Here is an 18,708-nt window from a genome sequence, read left to right on the forward strand (position 1 = left end):
TGCAACTGGGCTTCTGGCACTGGCACCTGTGAATAAAACCAGGACTGGGGGCTGTTTGTAGGCTTGGGGGTGTTTGACAGGCTCCAAGGGCTTCCTGGTCCATGGGAATGGTGGGGATGGATGGAGGGGCGGTCAAAATAGCCCATGGCAAGGGGAGGGGAAAGAAAAAAGTGCTGCCCTGGGGCTTAAGCTGGGCTCTCAGCCTTGGGGTTGCATTCCAAATGCATGCAGATGTTCGGTTAGATCAGTATAACTGTGCCTGATCTAACTTAGTGCACCTCTCAGATGAACTAAAGTTACATCGCGCCAGCCATTTTTTGAACCGATCTACCCTTCAGGGAACATCTGTACAGTTTGGTACTTACATCTACCTAACTAGGGATCTAAGTATAGTCTGCAGGTGGGTGAGCTAAGTTAGACTGGGCAACTATTTTTAACCCAATCCAACTTCCTGAACATCTGTATGCACCCTTAGTCTCCTGTATATCTGGCTACTAGGGCAGTGGAGGCCAACAAAAATTCCTATGCAAGGGTGTGCAGAAGCAGATAAGTTTAATTCTTTCAGTTACATTTACACGTAGATGAAGTCTCCTAGAAAATCATCCCAGGTGTAAGCAAACTGAAGCCTTTGAATTGCACCAGGCAGGACTTGGCCACTTGTTTTAGATCAGCACCACTGCTACTTGGGGTGCATTATACCTTGGAAGTAGTAAGCAAGGAATTTTGGGCAAGGCTGTCAGACTTCTGTCAATCTTCATGGTTATTTTCATCATGTGGATTGCACTGGTTTCCTCAGACAAGCTGGCTCTACCACCTGGGTGTAGCTGCCTGAGGCAGTTAAAAGGAGCTCAAATATTTAGGTACCATTTCCCAGGCACATGAACAGAGATGACCACAAGGGGCTGATATTTCCTAGTTTGTCAAACACAGCAGGAGGAACCTTAAAAACAGTCATGCACAAGTCTCTTATGCAAGACAGGTTTTATTGAACCAGCTTCCTTACACAGAAGCATCAGCTGACCTCTCTTGCTTTATACCAGGCAAACTGTCAGTGCTAAAGGAAGTGTAGTGGATAGTATTACAGCACACTCAGCATTAGAGCTGGGTGAAGTTTTCAGGCCAGGAGTAAGACAGGCAAAACATGCCATTTTGTTCATTTTGATTTTATTCACAAATTCATGTGAAATTTGTGATATTAGATTTGGTTGCAAAACATTTGGAGACTAGACTTATAAAATTGACAGAGGGGAAAATTAGGGTTGTGGTGTACCCTTTTCAGTTAGTGCATTCACCAGGGTTGATTCCCCCCTGCCAAGGAAATACCCTAACTATCATGCTGGTAGGTTAGAAGGGTGGGTGCCCTCAACCCCTCCTGTTGAGACTGTTTCCCTTTGTATAAACATGCAATTGGGCAAGGGCATGAATCCAAGTGTCCTGCCACCCAAGCAAGCACCGTGACCATCAGTGTTACTGACAGAATATCTCATTCTGTGTCCTTGAAGTGGATGTCAACAACTAAGGTGGAAGAGTGGCAACATGAGACAGCATGTTTTATCCTTACAGAGTCCATAGCTTATGCTTAAGGCACTCTCAGAAAGGAGAGGTATTAGTTCAAGTCCCCTCAGGGAGAGGAAGTTGTATAGGATGTCAGAGACCCTGGTTCATGTGCTCCAACCTCCAAACTTTTAAGTAAAGGAGAAGGCACAATCACCAGTGTTTTGGGTCCAGCCTTTTGTGTTTTGTTTACTTTTCTGAAAAAAAGCCACGTGGAATGTTTCATTACAGGTTAAATTAAATTCAGTTTGGGGTTTTTATTTCAGTTGGGAGGGGAAGAGGTGGAGGGAGAAGGAATCAAATTATTCTCACAGCCCTTCTCAGCAACTTGCCAAATAACATGATTTGGGAAAAATGACACCCTTTTTGTTGTTCAAAGAACTTTAGAATATGTGAACAAATGCATGACAATATTGCTTCTTTCATATCAAATGCATACAAACAATTCCAAGTGCAAGGTTGGATGCCCAAGTGAGTAGGACAAAAGTCTTGGATCTGTATGGACCCATGAAAACAGGATCATTTTGTGTCCAAATACACAGTGACACTCAGAAAAGGTTTCAAGCTGTAGGGTGTTTTGCTTGTTTGTTTGTTGGGTTTTTTTTGAAGTTACTAGTCATCTCTAAAAAGGAAGTAAGCAGGTGACACCTTGGCCAAAAGGAACTCATATTACTTTGCGCATACCTTTAATGTTTCCTTCTTAGTGAATTTGGCTGTGGGAGATACACACTCTTTATCAGACCCGTTGCAAAGCTTATATTCATTCTAAAAAAAAAAAAAGAGAGAGAAGCAATGTATTAAGATGCTTATGTTATGGTTTAGCGGGAAAAAATGTTTACATCTTCCAAGAATTCACTGAAGATTTATCAAGATAACACCATAAAACTACACAGACTCAGGAAAGGCCTAGTTGCAGTGTACTCTTCACTTCCTTTTAAGTGTGAACCCTTTCTTCTCCCCACAAAAAGTGTTCTATACAGACACCCAATGATGGTTCCCATCTGTACACAGTCCATTCTTCTCCTCCATTGATCTGAAAATCGGTTGTTCATTCTTGGATCTTAAAACATTTAACTTTCTGAAGTGAAACACTAGCATCTCTACCCCATGAACATTAACAGCATTTTTTTTTAATTCAGTACATATTTAAATACACAATTGTATTCCCTGAAGACTGGGGTAGGCTTGTTCTGGCAAGACAAATTGCTCAAACAGATATACTTTACAGCATACTGTACTTTACTTTACTCAGAAATCTTTTCTCTTTCCATGCTACTGCTTACTCCAGTTGCACCCCATTTTAGTTATAAGGAATCTTGCTCATGTTGGCATGAATCTTTGGCTCAAGAGGTTTTTAAATTGCTACTACTTAAGACCCAGTTGAGCTGCCTATAAACATGCACAGAGAGGACCAGAGCTAAACTATGTCCTGGATAAACACAAACTTATTTTGGCTTTGGGAAACAAGGCTCAAAATGTATATGTCACTTTAAATCATGTTTGGTGCCAAAGCCATTTAAACTCATTTTCAAGGAATCTAAAAATCACCAATTTCCTGATTCATCTGATTAATTGGAAGGACACAGTCAGCAGAGCCAATTGGCCAAAAGAATCTCTGCATCAGCTTACACGTTCACATGGACTAGCCATGCAGAGCCCACTTTGATGCTGGGATCCTGACTTAGGTTGGTATTGTTAGTGCAATGTCCAGAGCACTGGACAGACTCAGAACACCGATTTATAGAACACCCATAGATCCCTAGCTCTTCCACCACTAGCTTCCTATGAGACTGTGGGCAAGCCATCTCCGCTTCCCCTTCAAGCCACCTTGTTTATTTACAGTGTGATCTCTTTGGGTCATGATCGTCCCTTGTTAGAATAGTATGTTACTATATTGACCTTGATTGGTGCCCTTAGGCACAACTGCAGTATAAACAAGGGCAACTTTTGGGCAAGGCATTCAATTGCTACAACACACAAGATGAATACTGCACAGCTGTGTTCCAGTAGGATAGCAGGAGAACACTTTTCAGGAGCTCACTTATAAGAACTGGACTCCCTGTTATGAATTACCAGTAAGCTAGATGACTCACTGCATTGTCAAGCTTTTTTTAAAAATCATCTTTAGAGGTCTTTTTGCTGACTGCCTCAATTTTATGGCTGCATTCCCAGAGCACCTACAGCCACTGCACACAAGGTAAAGCCAGGGTTATTACAGAAGTCCATAAGGCATACTCCTTTTAACAACAAAGCCCTGGGGCTGGAAGAAAGGCAAAACACATTTAAGTAGCATCTGCACTTCCTTGCAAATCTTAGAAGGCTTGGAAGTGAAAGGAACTAGTCAGTTTTGGGGCTGCTAATACCATGGCATTTCAAGCAGTACTTATTAACTATATAACACTGCTATGTTATTAACAGGCCCAAAACAGAACTAGCTCCCTTAATTTTTAAGGTTTTGTTACAGATCTTGAAAATGAAGAGCGCGCAGCGGAAAAACCATTTATTTTCTGTCATTTTTTCAAGTTTAAGAGCAATCCTTTGATAGCTGCTTCCCCTTTACAATTGCTGGCACAGTTAAAAAAGGGAATGTGGTGGCCAGTGGGGCTGAAATATCCTACAGTATATTTAAGCACTGAAAACAGGTAATCAATATAGAAATAACCAGTTTGTTACAGTGTAAGCAACAGGCAACAAATGAGAACGCTCATTGTGTTTTATAGTTAAGTGAATTAAGCACTAATGTGTTATGCATACAAGTGGAATTCACTGTAATACTATTTCTATTGATCCTTTTCATGTTTCTATCACTTGAATCATAAGGAGCGTTAAAAATCACATGACCATTTCACTCTCCAGGGACCATAAGCACATGTGCCAAAGCCTACATTTTGAAAACTACTGCAGCAGCTAATACACAAGAGTATCGACTCCCTCTGGACCACGTGAAAAGCAAATCCTATGTCACTACTTTTCTAGAACTGTGGAAATTAAGGGCAAAACTTGAAGTCTGAAATACAGAGGTGAACACTGTACGATGTGGCTTTTGTTAAATCCATGCTTTTGATATCTTTTGATTATGAAGGAAAGTTATGCACAATATTTTGCAATAAATACATTTCCTGAATTGCAAAATGAAGACTCAAGTAGTCCCTAAACAAGACTTGTGGACTCCTAGATTTAACTAGGGCTATAACAAATGGTTTTATCACTAATGTCACTCTTAAGTTTTTAACTTCCGACTCATGCCAACGATTCACTGTCTGGGGTGGTTTTTTTTTTTTGCAGAAGGCCAAATTCTTCCCCCTTTTCTGCAATACATATTCCACACTACCTTTGCACCTGGAGGCTTTTCCACACACACACTTTACAGCTAGTGATGGTCAAACCTCTGCAAAGAAAATTCTGCCTGCAGAGCATATATTGCATTTCACATGTCAGTACTGTGTTATGCATCTGAAGTACACTATTAGCTTTTCTTTATGGGAGAAAATATCTCATTAGCATGAAGAATGTCTTGTCCATGAGATGTAATTAGGAGTCAAGTGTTTATAGGCAGTTTCTCCCCCTCTAGACATTTAAAAAAAAAAAAGAAGATCAGGCACAGAGACAAATACCAGGTACTGAGCTCATTAGCTAGACTGAGCAAACAGGAAGATACAAATGTTCACAAGGTTCTAGGAAATCCTGCTCAGATAGATGGCTACAAAATCTTAAACCAACAGAAAGGCACTCTTCGTAATCTAAGCATTGTATGCTAAACTCATTTATGCAGTTCGTGGAATACTATCTAAGCAGAAAGACTGGGAATAACATCTGACCCTGTAAACGCAGTTAAGTGACTTTGCTTGGAGATGAATTCAGCCAGCCAATCAACATCCACCACAAACTGCATGATGCCCTCTCCCTAAACCTTCTAGCAGTAGAAACTGTTATCATCACAAAGAGAAGATGTTTTCATGATTAGAAGACTGAACCATCCTGCCCATCATACAAACCTTGTTACAGTGACTGTCAGAGTGAGAATTTTAAGTTGGGCAAGCAATAAAATGGCATTGAAACCTGGATGCTTGCAAGAAGCAGCAAAGTGTCTGCTCATTCAAGGAGCATCTGCTTAAATTTTATGACGCTTTCCAATGCTACCAGGCTATAAAACCACCAAGTTTAAGAAAGTGAATCATAACCCCTTGGTACCAACACCAGGCTCTTTAGGCATTTGATTAAGATTGCATACATATATCAAAAGTATCTGAAATCATCCCCCAACAGACCAGCTAAGATTGAACATCTCTCAAAGGTGTTTTTTAATTACAGGTCAAACAAAACTGGATTAGAACCTGTGGATATTACTTTTAAGTGACCTCAAGATGGCAGGTTACTTACTGGTGAAGTTCATTACTGCATTTTTCTGAAACATCAATGCATAATTATTGAATTTCATTGCATAGTTGAAACTCTTGGGATACTGTTGTGCCCACACAGGTTGGATTTACTAAATGTGCCAATCACCTAAGCTACTTTGTCACTTGGCACATCCTCTTACTTTTTGTACAAACATTAGGGCCATGCGAAGCTTTGGTCCCCAATTCAATTCGGTGGAGATATCGCCTGATCCAATGGCTGAATCTCCGAATCTGAAGTGAAATCAGAGGACCCTTTAATCTCTCTGAATCGATTCAGAGAGAGTTGGTGATTCAGACATAGTCACGGCTTTAAATGTTTTTTCTACATACCTCTAGGTAGCAGGCAGCTTGTAAATACTGTGATGTTGGGGCACATGGAGTGTGCCACAGAAGCCTGAGGGGCTCCCTAGCACACTCGGCAACAGAACTGAAAGCGGACCAGAAGCACTTCCAATCCACTTCTGGGTCTGCCAGGGAGCATGTGGGCCTCCCCCCCACTCAGTGACTTGGGCTCCCACAGACCCAGGAGGTACCTGGGAGGGGGGCATCCCAGCGTGCTCCCCAGAAGTACTTCTGGTCCACTTCCAGGTCTGCTGCCAAGCGTGCTAGGGGCCCCACCATGCTTCTGTGGGACACTCCATGCGCCCCAGCACCACAGCATTCATGAGCTGTGCATGGTACCTCGAGGTATATAGAAAAAACATTTAAGGCTGTGTGTATGGCTGAATCACTGATTCTGTGAATCAGCATTGAATCCTCTGCTTCAGATTCGATTCAGCTGAATCAAAAATCGGGGACAGTGACCCGAATCAATGAATCAAATCACTATCCCCGATTCAGGCCAAATCTGAATCTAGATCAAATAGGGCCCATTTTGCACATCCCTAATAAGCACTTTTGGCACAGAAAGATCATTGCACCCCAACAGCCATTGTCATTTGCCAAATGACCAGCTCTGTATATGCTCAGAAAGAACTGCAACCTTATATCTGTAAAGTGCCACCTGTTCTACAGGTAATTTCCTGTGCTACATGGACATGAGCTCTTATTAAGAAGACCTTTCCTTTTCGCAGGAAACCTGGGACCTAAACACTTCATAATGAATATTGTAGATCCATGCAACTGTGCACTAAGGCATTGAAGAAACCCCCCCGCAAAGTTCTCTTCAGGTTTTTACCTGCTAAGTAACTTAAGGAAATTGATTCAGGAATGAATAAAACAAATCCAATCTCAACAGCTTTGATTTAATTACTTTATTGTCATTAGGTTCAATGACTCCAGTGACAAAGCCTCCAGGATCAAGAAGATAGAGCAGCCTTGACATCACCAAGTAACACCAAGTGCATCTAATGATGGCCTTTCATTGACCTACATTGCTCAGCCTAGTATAAAAAGGCAGAAATTCTCTACCTTCATAGACTGCAGCTACAATTTCCTCCAAGTTTTACTGATGTAAGTATACAGCAGCTCTTTGAGGTCAGAATGACCAGGGTTTTTGCAATGGTGAAACAGCACAAAATTTCACCTTCTGTCTCTCCCAGAGCTGTCAGTCTATATTAACCAAGGAGGGTACTTCATATAACCAGGGGCAGATCTGCAGGGGAAGAGAATGTCATGGTACTGTCTCCCTCACTTCCTGTTTCGATTCCTGTTCTACCCAAAATTTAAAACCAATGGCTTCGTAGGGGAGTAGCATTTCTGTTTAGGCAGCAGTGAGGGAGTCAACTGATTTCACAGCTTCTTGTAAGCTACCAGATTTCTTCTGAAATCTTCATTCCACAAGTGTTAATGATGCTATCCCCCTTTTAATTATCTTGATGTTCCATTAATCAGCTAACCATTCTTCTGCAGTTCTGCTGCCCCTTAGCTGTTTCTGGTACTCTAGCTCTTCAGACTATTTTTTAACTCTAGCTAAAAATATTAACTCAGGTGTGGAAGTTTTAACTGGAGTGAACACTAATTCAGCTGTGGATATAACTTTCAGTGCAACACTAGATGTATTGTCAAGCTGCTCAAGAAGCTTAGTTTTTTTATGAATCTGAAAAAGGAGATATACATTTGACTGTATATACATTTGGAGATGTATAAGGATATATCCATTTGACATTCTTATGACCACAAAACTAATCATCTTGGGATTATTTTTTGCCTATTTTTAAATACATAATGTATGATATAGCAAATTAATGGGCATTCCAGTAAAGTTGCATTTAGTTTGGTCTCCATGTTAAACTGAATATAGCCCTATGGTGATAGCCCTAGGCTTTATCTTAGTAAAACCTCCAGGTTTTTTTTAAACTGGATAATCTGTGTTGTTTTATATTTGATGATATTTGACACCATCTGCACCCTCCACCCCACATTTCAAAATCCTAGATCCACCCGTGTGTACAACTGAGTATCTTCAGCCTTTAAAGAGAAAGAAATCTGTATCTCCTGAAGAAACACAAAATTTGTGCTTTATGCTCATTGCTTTATGAGATTGAGAGCAATTTCACATAGCAAAAGCCTGTCTAGATGTGTTCCATGGGCTAGAGGAGGAGGAGGAGGAGGAGGAGAGCTCTTCTTGATTCTCTAGCTAGATCTTTCATTTACAAGACTGATGGCCCTGGCTATACTCTGTCCTATTGGAGGTACACCTTTTAGTCATAATAGGAGCCCCCTTCACTTAAGACTTGCTTAGTAAATGCAATCATAGCACGAGTGATCATTAGCTGTTACAAGGAAACCTCCATTTACTGAGCAAAGCTCTGATATCTGACAGTCACCTCAGGGGCCAGACAGCTGCAGACACAGCTCCCCTGGTACAGTTTGGAAACAAATATGAGCCCCTGCCTGCACTAGAAGAGTGTACAGTGGGGGAAAGTGCATTGGAAGGGTCTGCTGCCATCACTGAGTCAAGGGCTCGCCAGGTAAGCAGAAGAAGAGACACTGGGTCACCGTTGTGGGCAACTCCTTGCTGAGAGGAACAGAGAGACCCATCTGTTGTCCGGATCCCATGGTGTACAAGATCTGTTACCTGCTTGGAGCCAGGATCATGGACATCATGCTGAGGATTGCTGACCTCATCCAGCCCTCTGACAACTATGCCGTGGTCCTCATCCATGTGGTAACAAATGATGCAGCCAGGAGTAGTCCAGACCATATCATGAGTGATTATAGGGCTCTGGGGACCAGACTTAGGAAGATGGGGGCACAGGCAGTCTCCTCATCAATCCTCCCCATCAGAGGTGGCAGTAGGCATTAAGTCAACCTGCAGCTCCAGAGCTGATGCCATCATGCGGGTTTTGGCTTCCTGGATCACGATCCACACTTCCATGCAAGGGGCCTCCTGGGATGCGATAGGCTTCATCTCTCCACAAGAGGTAAGAGGCTCTTTTCTTACAGGTTGGCTGACTTCCTATGTTGGGCTTTAAACTAAGTGCAATGGGGTATGGGGAAGAGGAGATGGAGAGAGTCTAGAGCCTACAAACTGCGAGACATGCAACAGTACACTCCAGGTAAATAGCAAGGGGCCCTTTGGGCATCAGAACAGTGGCACACAAAAGGCACCATTCAGAGGGCTCAAGTGCCTCTATACCAATGCTAGGAGCATCGGGAACAAGGAGGAAGAACTCACACTTCTGCTTGCAGATAATAAATTTTGATTTAGTGGGGCTAACGGAAACCTGGTGGGACCCTACACATGACTGGGTGGTACACACTGAGGGCTACAGGTTGTACAGAAGGGACAGAGTAGGGAGGAAAGATGCGGGGTTGCTCTCTATGTAAAAGGAGCATTATACATCTACCCTAATCAAAATGGGATCAGAGGAGAAGAAAGTTGAGGCATTGTGGGTTAGGATACATGGAGGTTGAGGGGAAAGGGACTTGGGTGATGGGGGTCTGCTACAGACCACCACATCAAGAGGAAGCGCTAGACTTGGAATTCCTGAGGCAGCTCTCAGAGGCTGTACCATCTAGGGACATGGTTGTCATGGGGGAAACTAAACTACTCTGACATCTGCTGGGAGGAGCAGTCAGCCAAATCTAACCATTCACGTAGGTTCTTAACCTGCGTGCAGTACCTTCAACTAACACAGGAGGTATATGGTCCCACTAGGGAATGCCTTACTGGACTTGGTGTTTGCTACTTGGAGAGGACCTGGTAGGGGAGCTGCAGATTCACGGTCACCTTGGAGACAGTGACGACCAATCAATCAAATTTACCATATCGTGTAGGGTGGTAAGATAACTAGTAGGGTGGAAGTACTTGACTTTAGGAAGGCTAACTTCAGAGTGCATAGTCAATGATGTACTGCAGGATAAGAGTATTGGCGAGATGGGAGTCCAAGAAGGGTGGTTGTTTCTAAAGGGATCCTTTGGGTACAGAGGGAGACTATCTCAGTATGAGGGAAAAGGGGGAAAGGAGCCAAAAACCTTTCTTGGCTAAACAGGGAAATCCAGGGGAGCCTAAGGGCAAAAGAGAAGGCATACAGGCAGTGGAAGCACAGGGAAGCTACCAAGGAGGAGTATATCTACTTGGCCTGCACTTACAGGAATGGAGTTTGAAAGGCTGAAGCAATTACAAAGCTGAGGCTGGCAACACAAATTAAAGACAACAAAAAGTCTTTTTTTTTTTTTTTTAAAGGTATGTAGGGAGTAAAAAGAAGGCGCAGGGCAGCATAGGTCCCCTACTGAACAAGAAGGAGCAATTAGTGACAGAGAGGGGGGGGACAAGGTTGAGCTATTCAATGAGCTTTTTGCCTCAGTGCTCCTGAGCAAGATAAGTTTCCTAATGGGTTCTTAGATGGGCAGAGGGATACCAGCCTACCAACTGTTGACGCTGACTTGGTGCAGAGTCACTTGGATGGACAGGATGTGTTCAAGTCAGCAGGCCCGGATAAGCGGCATCTGAGAGTACAGAAGGAATTGGCTGGTGTCATAGCAGAGCCACTGGCACGGCTGTTTGAGCGCTTGTGGCGCTCAGGTCAGGTCTCAGAGGACTGGAAAAGGGCCAATGTGGTCCCTATTTTCAAGAAGGGCAGGAAGGAGGATCTGAGTAATTATAGGCCAGTCAGTCTCACCTCCATCCTTGGAAAGGTCTTTGAAAAAGTGAAGGATCATATTTGTGGGAGTCCAGTGAGAAAAGTAATGCAGCAGGGAAACCAGCATGGATTTGTAGCAGATGGTCAGGCATGAGCTAATCTGGTTTCGTTTTTATGACAGGGTCAAAAATTCTTAGACGCAGGAGTAAAGGTGGTCGTTTTCCTGGATTTTAGCAAAGCCTTCAATATAGTATCTCAGCCCATTCTCATGATGAAATTAAGAGGCTGTGACATAGATATTTACATGGCCTGGTGGGTGGCAAATTGGCTTAGCTGTCACACCCAGAGAGTGGTAGTAGACAGGTTGGTATTGACCTGGAAGGATGTGGGTAGTGGGGTCCCACAGGGTTCAGTCCTTAGACCTGTACTCTTCGATATCTTCATCGGTGACTTGGATGTAGATGTGAAGTGCACTCTGTCCAAGTCTGTGGATGATACTAAGTTGCGGGGTGAATTGCATATGCCGGAGAGTAGGGAACGATTGCAGGCAGACCTGGACAGGTTAGAAAAGTGGGCAGTACACAAACAGGATGCATATTACAACAAGGACAAGTGCAGAGTGCTGCACCTAGGGTGCAAAAATATCCAGCACACCTACTGGCTGGGAAGTGACCCTCTCAGCAGCACAGAAGCGGAAAGGGAACTCAATCATAGCAGACTCCAAGATGAAATGAGTCAGTGTCACGATCATCAGCAAAGCTAACTGCACTTTATCGTGGAACAGCAGATGCATGACAAATAGATCCAAGGAAGTGATATTTCCCCTCTACGCAGCATTGGTCAGACTGCAGTTGGAGTACTGCATCCAGTTTTGGGCACTGTACTTCAAGAAGGACGTTGATAGACTTGGGAGGGTCCAGAGGAGGGCCACTCGTATGGTTAGGGACTTACAGGACAAGACCTATGAGGAGAGACTGAGGCAACTGGGCCTCTTCATCCTCCTCAAGAGAAGGAGGAGAGGTGATCTTGTGGTCATCTACAAACTCATTAGGGGAATGCAGCAAGGGATCGGAGATGCTCCATTCACCAGGGCGCCTCTTGGGGTAACAAGGAACAATGGTCACAAACTGACAGAGAGATCAGTTTTAGGTTGGATATCAGGAAGAACTTCTTCACGGTAAGCGTGGCCAGAATTTGGGATGGGCTTCCAAGGGAGGTGGTGCTCTCCCCTACCTTGGGGGTCTTTAAGAGAAGACTTGATAGGCATCTGGCTGGGGTCATGTGGCCCCAGAACTCTTTTCTGCCTAGGCAGGGGGTTGTTTCCTACCACCCTGCCTGGAGACAGCCAGCCGAGCCTGCCAACATGCATTCCCCAGTATGGGGGTGGTGCCCCTCCCCTGTCCCCAGGAAAACACCCCAGGGCCTAATGGCACCTGTTGTGGGTGGGATGCTCCTCTCCTCACCACCCCCAGGGAAATACATGCCAGTCAGCTCTCAGCCTGCTGACTGCAGGCAGGTAGGGAGGGAACAGCAGCCTGGCAATCAGGGGTTGGGAGGTTCTGGCTGGGACACTGCCCCTCCTCCCCCCCCAGAAAGTGTCCCTAAGACCTGATGGTACTAGTGGTGGGGCAACCTCCCAGAGGCCCCCCTCAACATGGGGCAACATGTGGGGGGGGGGGGGGAGAACCAGCCCAGTGATCAGGGATGCCCTGGCTGGGACCACACCCCAGAAAGTGCCCCCAGTACCTGATGGCACTGGCAGGGGGACACACTTCCCCCAAGCCCCCCTCCCCCCACCCCACCCCACATGGGGGAATGAATGCTGGCCCGCTTTTCCAGCCAGCTATTTCCCAGCAGGCAGGGGAGCAAGTGCTGGGGTGCTAGGGAACACTCCCCAGATGCCCCTTGTGCTCTCCTCCTCCCAGCCCTGCTGCACAAGGAAGAGACTCTCTGCCTTCTCCCTGTGGTAAACTGAGGGCATGGTATGTGGGTGGAATCATCTGCACATAACCCTCGCAGGGAATCTGTATAGAAGCTCCCCAAGGTGCACCTCTCTAGAGCACCTTCAGCAGATAGCCGATTTAACAAGGGTTAACTTTTTGCCTGATTGCTCTACAGCCAGGATGTAACACATGTACATGGCTGCAGAGAGCTTTTAAAATGGCCATGTTCAGGGGCCTGACAGTGTGAGAAATGTAACTCATCTGCACCCACATTATCAGGAACAGCCTCATTATCTTCAGTGGTATTTAATTTATTGCATTACAGAAGGCTATTTAAGCACCTAATCCAAAGCATGGGGTGACTCAACGTAAAGGCTCCCATTGATTTAACCGAGTTTTGACTCAGGCCCTGAATTGTTCAGCAAATAATACCCTAGTTTAGAATTCCAGTTGTCTTGTTTCTAATACATCTTGGCACTACCCATGAACATTGAGTAGATCACTTGTTCTGAACCTCAGCTTTCTAGCTTGTATACAAGATTTTCCTACTTCAGTGACAATGCAATGATAAAAGGTGTTTGTGCACATAAGAGCAAGAGCAAAATGAACAAAAAGTAGCAAGGGGCAAACATAGACATAAAAATAAGCAAGTTTGATTGTTATTGGTCTTTAAGTGCGTGTGTGTGTGGGGGGGGGGGGGAAGGGGGAAAATAACCATTGAGTTTTAAGTATTTTTCATAACTGCACTAAAGTTGTTGTACTACAGTTTAGTAAAACATTTTGTACCTCTCTACTGGAATAAAGTAGCAATTTTTAAAGTCAAGGTCACAGTTTATGGGACCGTTACAATGTCGTTTAAGTCTGCCCCTGCCCTCTGCTTCAAATGGTGGGTGGGAGGGGAGGGGTTACAATTTGCAACCCTAGGTTAAGCTTAAAAAGATTAGCTTGATAAGGTAAAATAGAATAGTGTATTACAGAATATTTCTTTTTATAAGTGCCACAGAAAGTCTTGCTGCCTTGTAACTTTAATTCCATTTCAAATTCAAACCAATTTAAGAACATAAGTGCCCTACTGGGTTACACAATGGTCTGTCTAGCCCAGCATCCTCTCTCAGTAGCAAGTAGTAGAAGCCTTAAAAGGGAGATTATATGTACATGGCATATTTAGTTTAATTCATCCCATCATACCCTTTCTAAGGCAAAACACAATTGATTTAAAGGATGATAGACAATAGATCCCCAACTGTTATACTCAATAGCTCCCAATGGAGCCATCCTCCATGAATTTGTTTAATGGCTTTTTGAACCTGGATATACTATTTTCCTCTACAACCACCTATGACAATGAGTTCCACAAGTTAACACCATTCTGTGTAAAAAAAGAACTTCCTTTTTTTTTGTTTCGGTATACCTGTCTGTAGTTTCAGTGGGGCCCCATTGAATTCTTCAGTAAAGAGGCTTTCCCTGCTGTTATGTGGGATGTAGCTTTCATACCTTTTTGTGTGGTCCAATTACTCAAGCAAGTCAGGAAAGCATTACATTAAATATTTAATAATTTAAAATTAAATATAAAACTTGAATAGTCAGTTAAAATACGTTTGGTTGCAACATTTAATAAATCCCTTTGGTTTTAGTAACTCCATTTAGTCTCAGTACCTGAGAGAGGACAGATGGGTAGAGTTATGACCACCATTAGCCCAGGGTTACACAGTAATGCTGCTGTAGCTTAACATGAGTTTGTCTCCCTATTTTCATTTGTCGTAGTAGAACTTGCATCCATTCTGTTCAGTGAAGTGTTCAGGAAGATTAATGGCTGTGTGCATCCAATACTTCCCTCAATTTTCTTTCCTCTCAGACACTGAAGCCAAAATCCTAGACCAACTAAAGGCAAGACTCCCTGTGCCTTTTAATGTTGAAAATTAAGGAAAAAAGTTACTTCCTCGGCCTGGCCATGGGAGTTTCATCTAGGCTAAGTACAGATATTTGGGGGCCTTAGGGGGAGGTTAAATCGGATCAAAATGGCTGCCTGACTTCAGGTAAGTCAGGATGCAGGAGGGGAGAATGGGGGGGCGGGTCTAGTGGGGGTTGGGGGTCCAGCAGGCTGGAGGGCCTGGGAGTCTGCTGAGGGATGAGGGGTGGTGCAACCCACGAGAGGTGGATATTAGCGCAACTCACAGGTGCAGTGCGTAGGGGCTGGCACAAGCCATGAAGGTTGTGGGGGCAGGAATGACCTGCAGGTGGAGTGGGATCCCCCTCCCAACAAGCTTACACCCATACAGATTCACAGAAGTCTAGGGCTGGAAGGGACCTTGTGAGATCATCAGGGCCAGCCCCCTCTTCTTTGGGCATACTTCCCACCCCTCTTTCCACTGGGACTTACTTGCTCAGCTCTGGTAGTGGCAAATGCTGATAAAAGTGGCTGCACACAAAATGTCTTGTGGGATGGGCGTTGAAAGACCTGGCTGGTTGGGAGCAGTGGGAGGTGGGGAAAAAACAAAAAAAAAAACCAACCCAGAAAACCCAGTTGGGAGCAGGGGTCAAGGGAGTGTGAAAAGAGCAGTCCCAGGACTGGGCCAAGTGACTGGGTTTTCCCACGCCAGGGCTACACAGGGAAAGCGTGTAGGAGCTCCATGCACTGGTTTGATCCAAATTGAATAAAGTTTGATACTACATAGATGCAAGTTCATGTTAAACCAAGCTCTGCTATTTTAGACTGGTTTGTGTGCATGGAACTGCTGATGATTGCCAGTCACTGAGACTGGGTCTGTAAGTAGAAGTTTAGCACCAGGATGAGCCAAGTTTAAACTGGGCAGCCATTTTGAACCTCATGTAACCTCCCCAAATACTTGTACTTAGCCATAAAGAAGCAGGGCACGTGGATGCTGGTGAGGAATAGAAGTTATGAAGAGATTCCTTCTGACCTTTTGTTCCATTCTGTTCAGCTTTCAGTCCTCCAGACTTTATGCTAAGAGTTGGGTAAGACAACAAAGTGAAGGAAGTCACAACATCTTTGCAAACTGGTTTGTTAGGCTACTTATCCTGAGACTGTGTTGGCTCATCCTCATCTGCTTTGGCAGTGCTGAGGCTCACCTACTCAAATCCTGACACCGGCAGCAAATTAGAAAAATAATTGTGCTTATGTTTCCCATATCTGTGTGTAAACTACTGTAATGAAATATCATGGACAGCTCCACTGGCAAAAGCAATGCCTGGAATGCTTGGACTCTTCTCTAGGACTATGCTGAGCCTACACAAAGAACATTTTGTTCCTGGACTTCACCGATTTGGGTTTTGAATCCAATCAGATCTTCCTGCCAACTGAATCTGGTCCCGATTCCTTGATTCACTGGGTAAATGGCAAAAACCCTTGTGCACTGCCAGAGTTGTGACTGATCTTTTATCGTGTCTCTGAATGTAAATGTGGCTATAATTAACTCCAAAGGTTCAAGGCATGCTGCCACCTGGAACTCAAATGATTGGTTTAAAGACAGCTTAGGATTTGCAGTGGCTCTATTAAAATGAAACTGATACATCATTACAAGCTCAAGGACTCTCACTGTGCAACAAAAATAAAAGGGAATGGGGGAAGTTTTTAGCAACCATTTAGACTCATCTTTTAGAATGCAAAAATCGAACAAGCAAGCCAAAAAACCCAAAACTTCAAATAAGTCAACCATACCAAAAACCTCGCTTGTGACAACCTAAGCAAATCTAAGTTGTGTATCAGTTAATGGTAGGCAACATTGGACCTTCCGTCACATAATAAGTTTAAATACAATTATGGCACAAGCAGAGCAATCTATTGAAAAGGAGCACTAAAGTCTCAGTTGAATTAGGGCCCCAGTGACGGGCACTTCACAGACGCAGTACCAGGTCTCTTTAGCCCCAGTCCAGTGCCCCACCACAAGTTATATTTCCTCCTCTTCCATTTACGCTTTAAGAGAGTCAACATATTTTGGAAAAAACATACACAGCAGAGGAACGATGCTACAGATTCACAGATTTGTAATAAGGTCAGTTACATTTATTGGGCAAGATACAGCTCAAACATGCAGAATATTTCCCGCCTCCCACTTAGAGCAGTGAGTCTCAACTGGGGTGCATGCCATAGCATCATGGGGTGCTGCCAGATCCTTTTAATGGTGCCACAAGGTGTGAGAATATAGGCAGATATATCCTACTGCCTGGCCCCTCCATAAGAAGGTAACCACTATAATATGTAAATTAGTTTGAGATTGTGCACCACCTAATTTCAGAAGTGTTATGGAGAGGTGCCTCAACTTCAAAAAAGGTTGAGAACCACTGCCATAGGACCTAAAATGCTTTCTTCTTTATGCTGCCTAAATGGGGCAGCTGCTTTAATTTACTTTGCTGACACAGTCTTGTCTTATGCCTAACTGAGAGAAGTGGTATAACAAAGAATGAAGTGACTCAGGAGCTTGGTCATGACAAAGTTACAAGTATTTAGGAACCTGAGGCCTAGCATGGTCCAAACATAATGATCATCTGACCGATGATCACTACCAATACAAATGCACTAGTGGTCTTAGGGCAGTTTCAAGTGAGCAGCTGTTTGCCCTAGATCTTGTGTTAATTGGCTAACAGTCTCAGACAGACCAAACAATTGCTAAAGTCCAAGAGCTTATCTCTAGCTTTTGACCAAACCCACATCCCAGAAATGTGGAGACAAAAATAAATAAATAATAAAATTGAGCTTTTGGGGAAGGTTCTCTACCATTGTACTCATTCAAGAGGGTTGCCTCTGTTGTCAGCCCAACACTTCCTACCGAAAATAATTTGATCCAAAAAAACCCAAATAGGTGGTTTCTTTTGCTTTGCTGCTTCAGCTGAGGCGTGCTCTGCTATAATTCCAAGAGCAGTACCAGTCCAACATCCCTCTCTACACGATGTCAAACACTTTTCTCCTATCCACAAAGGCAGAAGAACAGCTGCATCATTGTAGATGCCAGTAATTTACTGGCTGGTAGGCAGTTTTAGTACAAACAGGCTGGTGGGCTGCCCATGGAGCTATTGTTTGAATCCCATTTGTGACAGATTTTCAAGCCTTGTTTCAAAATGCTCTGCTGGAAAGGAAAACAGAAGAGCAGAATGGCATGATTTTAATCTAGACTTTTCTAGCCATGGTAGAGTGGGCAAGATGAGAACTACAGGCATGGAACCTAGCTGGGGACCAAACTGTGACCAAGTCATCTGCAAGTATTAAAGACCTCACCTGAAGCGACCAGACCATTATGATGAAAAACAGCATCTGTACATTTTTGCAGCTCTAGCACATTTAGTTGCCAATGTAATTGCTTCCAATGCTGAAGAGGAGTGAGGGAGTCCTAGTTTTGTTTTTGCTGCCCTTGGTATGTGGATTGGGACTCTGAGGTGCTTCAAAGGAGCTCTGCAATGGATGGAGTCTGAATGAAGAGAGCTCAGTACAAGATCATGAGCTTTGGTCAGCAAAAACAAACCTGGATCTAACTAGACATTGGAAGGCAACAGACAAGTGTTGATAAAATATTTAAGTTGTGCCCCATCTCTAATTCTTAGGGGCTAACTGGTCTTAATGCTGTAGAGGGACTTGTTATTCTTCAAGTACACATTTAGTTAAAGCTCCACAACCTTCCAAAAGACTCCCACCTTTGCATATAGAGACAGTCGTAGCAGAATAAAAAATTAGGGCCTCAAGTTGGAAAGATTAATACCAGGACCAAGACCTTAATAACATCCATCAAAACACATCAGAAAGAACCCGAGAGGTCTTCACTCCATTACCTA

At 43.8% G+C, this 18,708-nt stretch overlaps 1 protein-coding gene across 2 annotated transcripts in view; it reads right to left on the reverse strand.

Annotated features, from left to right (window-relative positions):
• OSBPL5 (oxysterol binding protein like 5) overlaps positions 1 to 18,708 on the reverse strand; it is a 219,276-nt gene that overhangs the window by 65,661 nt on the left and 134,907 nt on the right. For both annotated transcript variants that reach the window (XM_090032528.1, XM_090032527.1), the window contains one exon: positions 2,239 to 2,319. In XM_090032528.1, the coding sequence (XP_089888654.1) occupies positions 2,239 to 2,319 (81 nt within the window). The remainder of the gene's footprint in view (positions 1 to 2,238; positions 2,320 to 18,708) is intronic.

Source organism: Crocodylus siamensis, chromosome 2 (assembly GCF_052110815.1).
Source record: "Crocodylus siamensis isolate JL-2025a chromosome 2, ASM5211081v1, whole genome shotgun sequence".
Classification (NCBI taxonomy): Eukaryota; Metazoa; Chordata; order Crocodylia; family Crocodylidae; genus Crocodylus; species Crocodylus siamensis.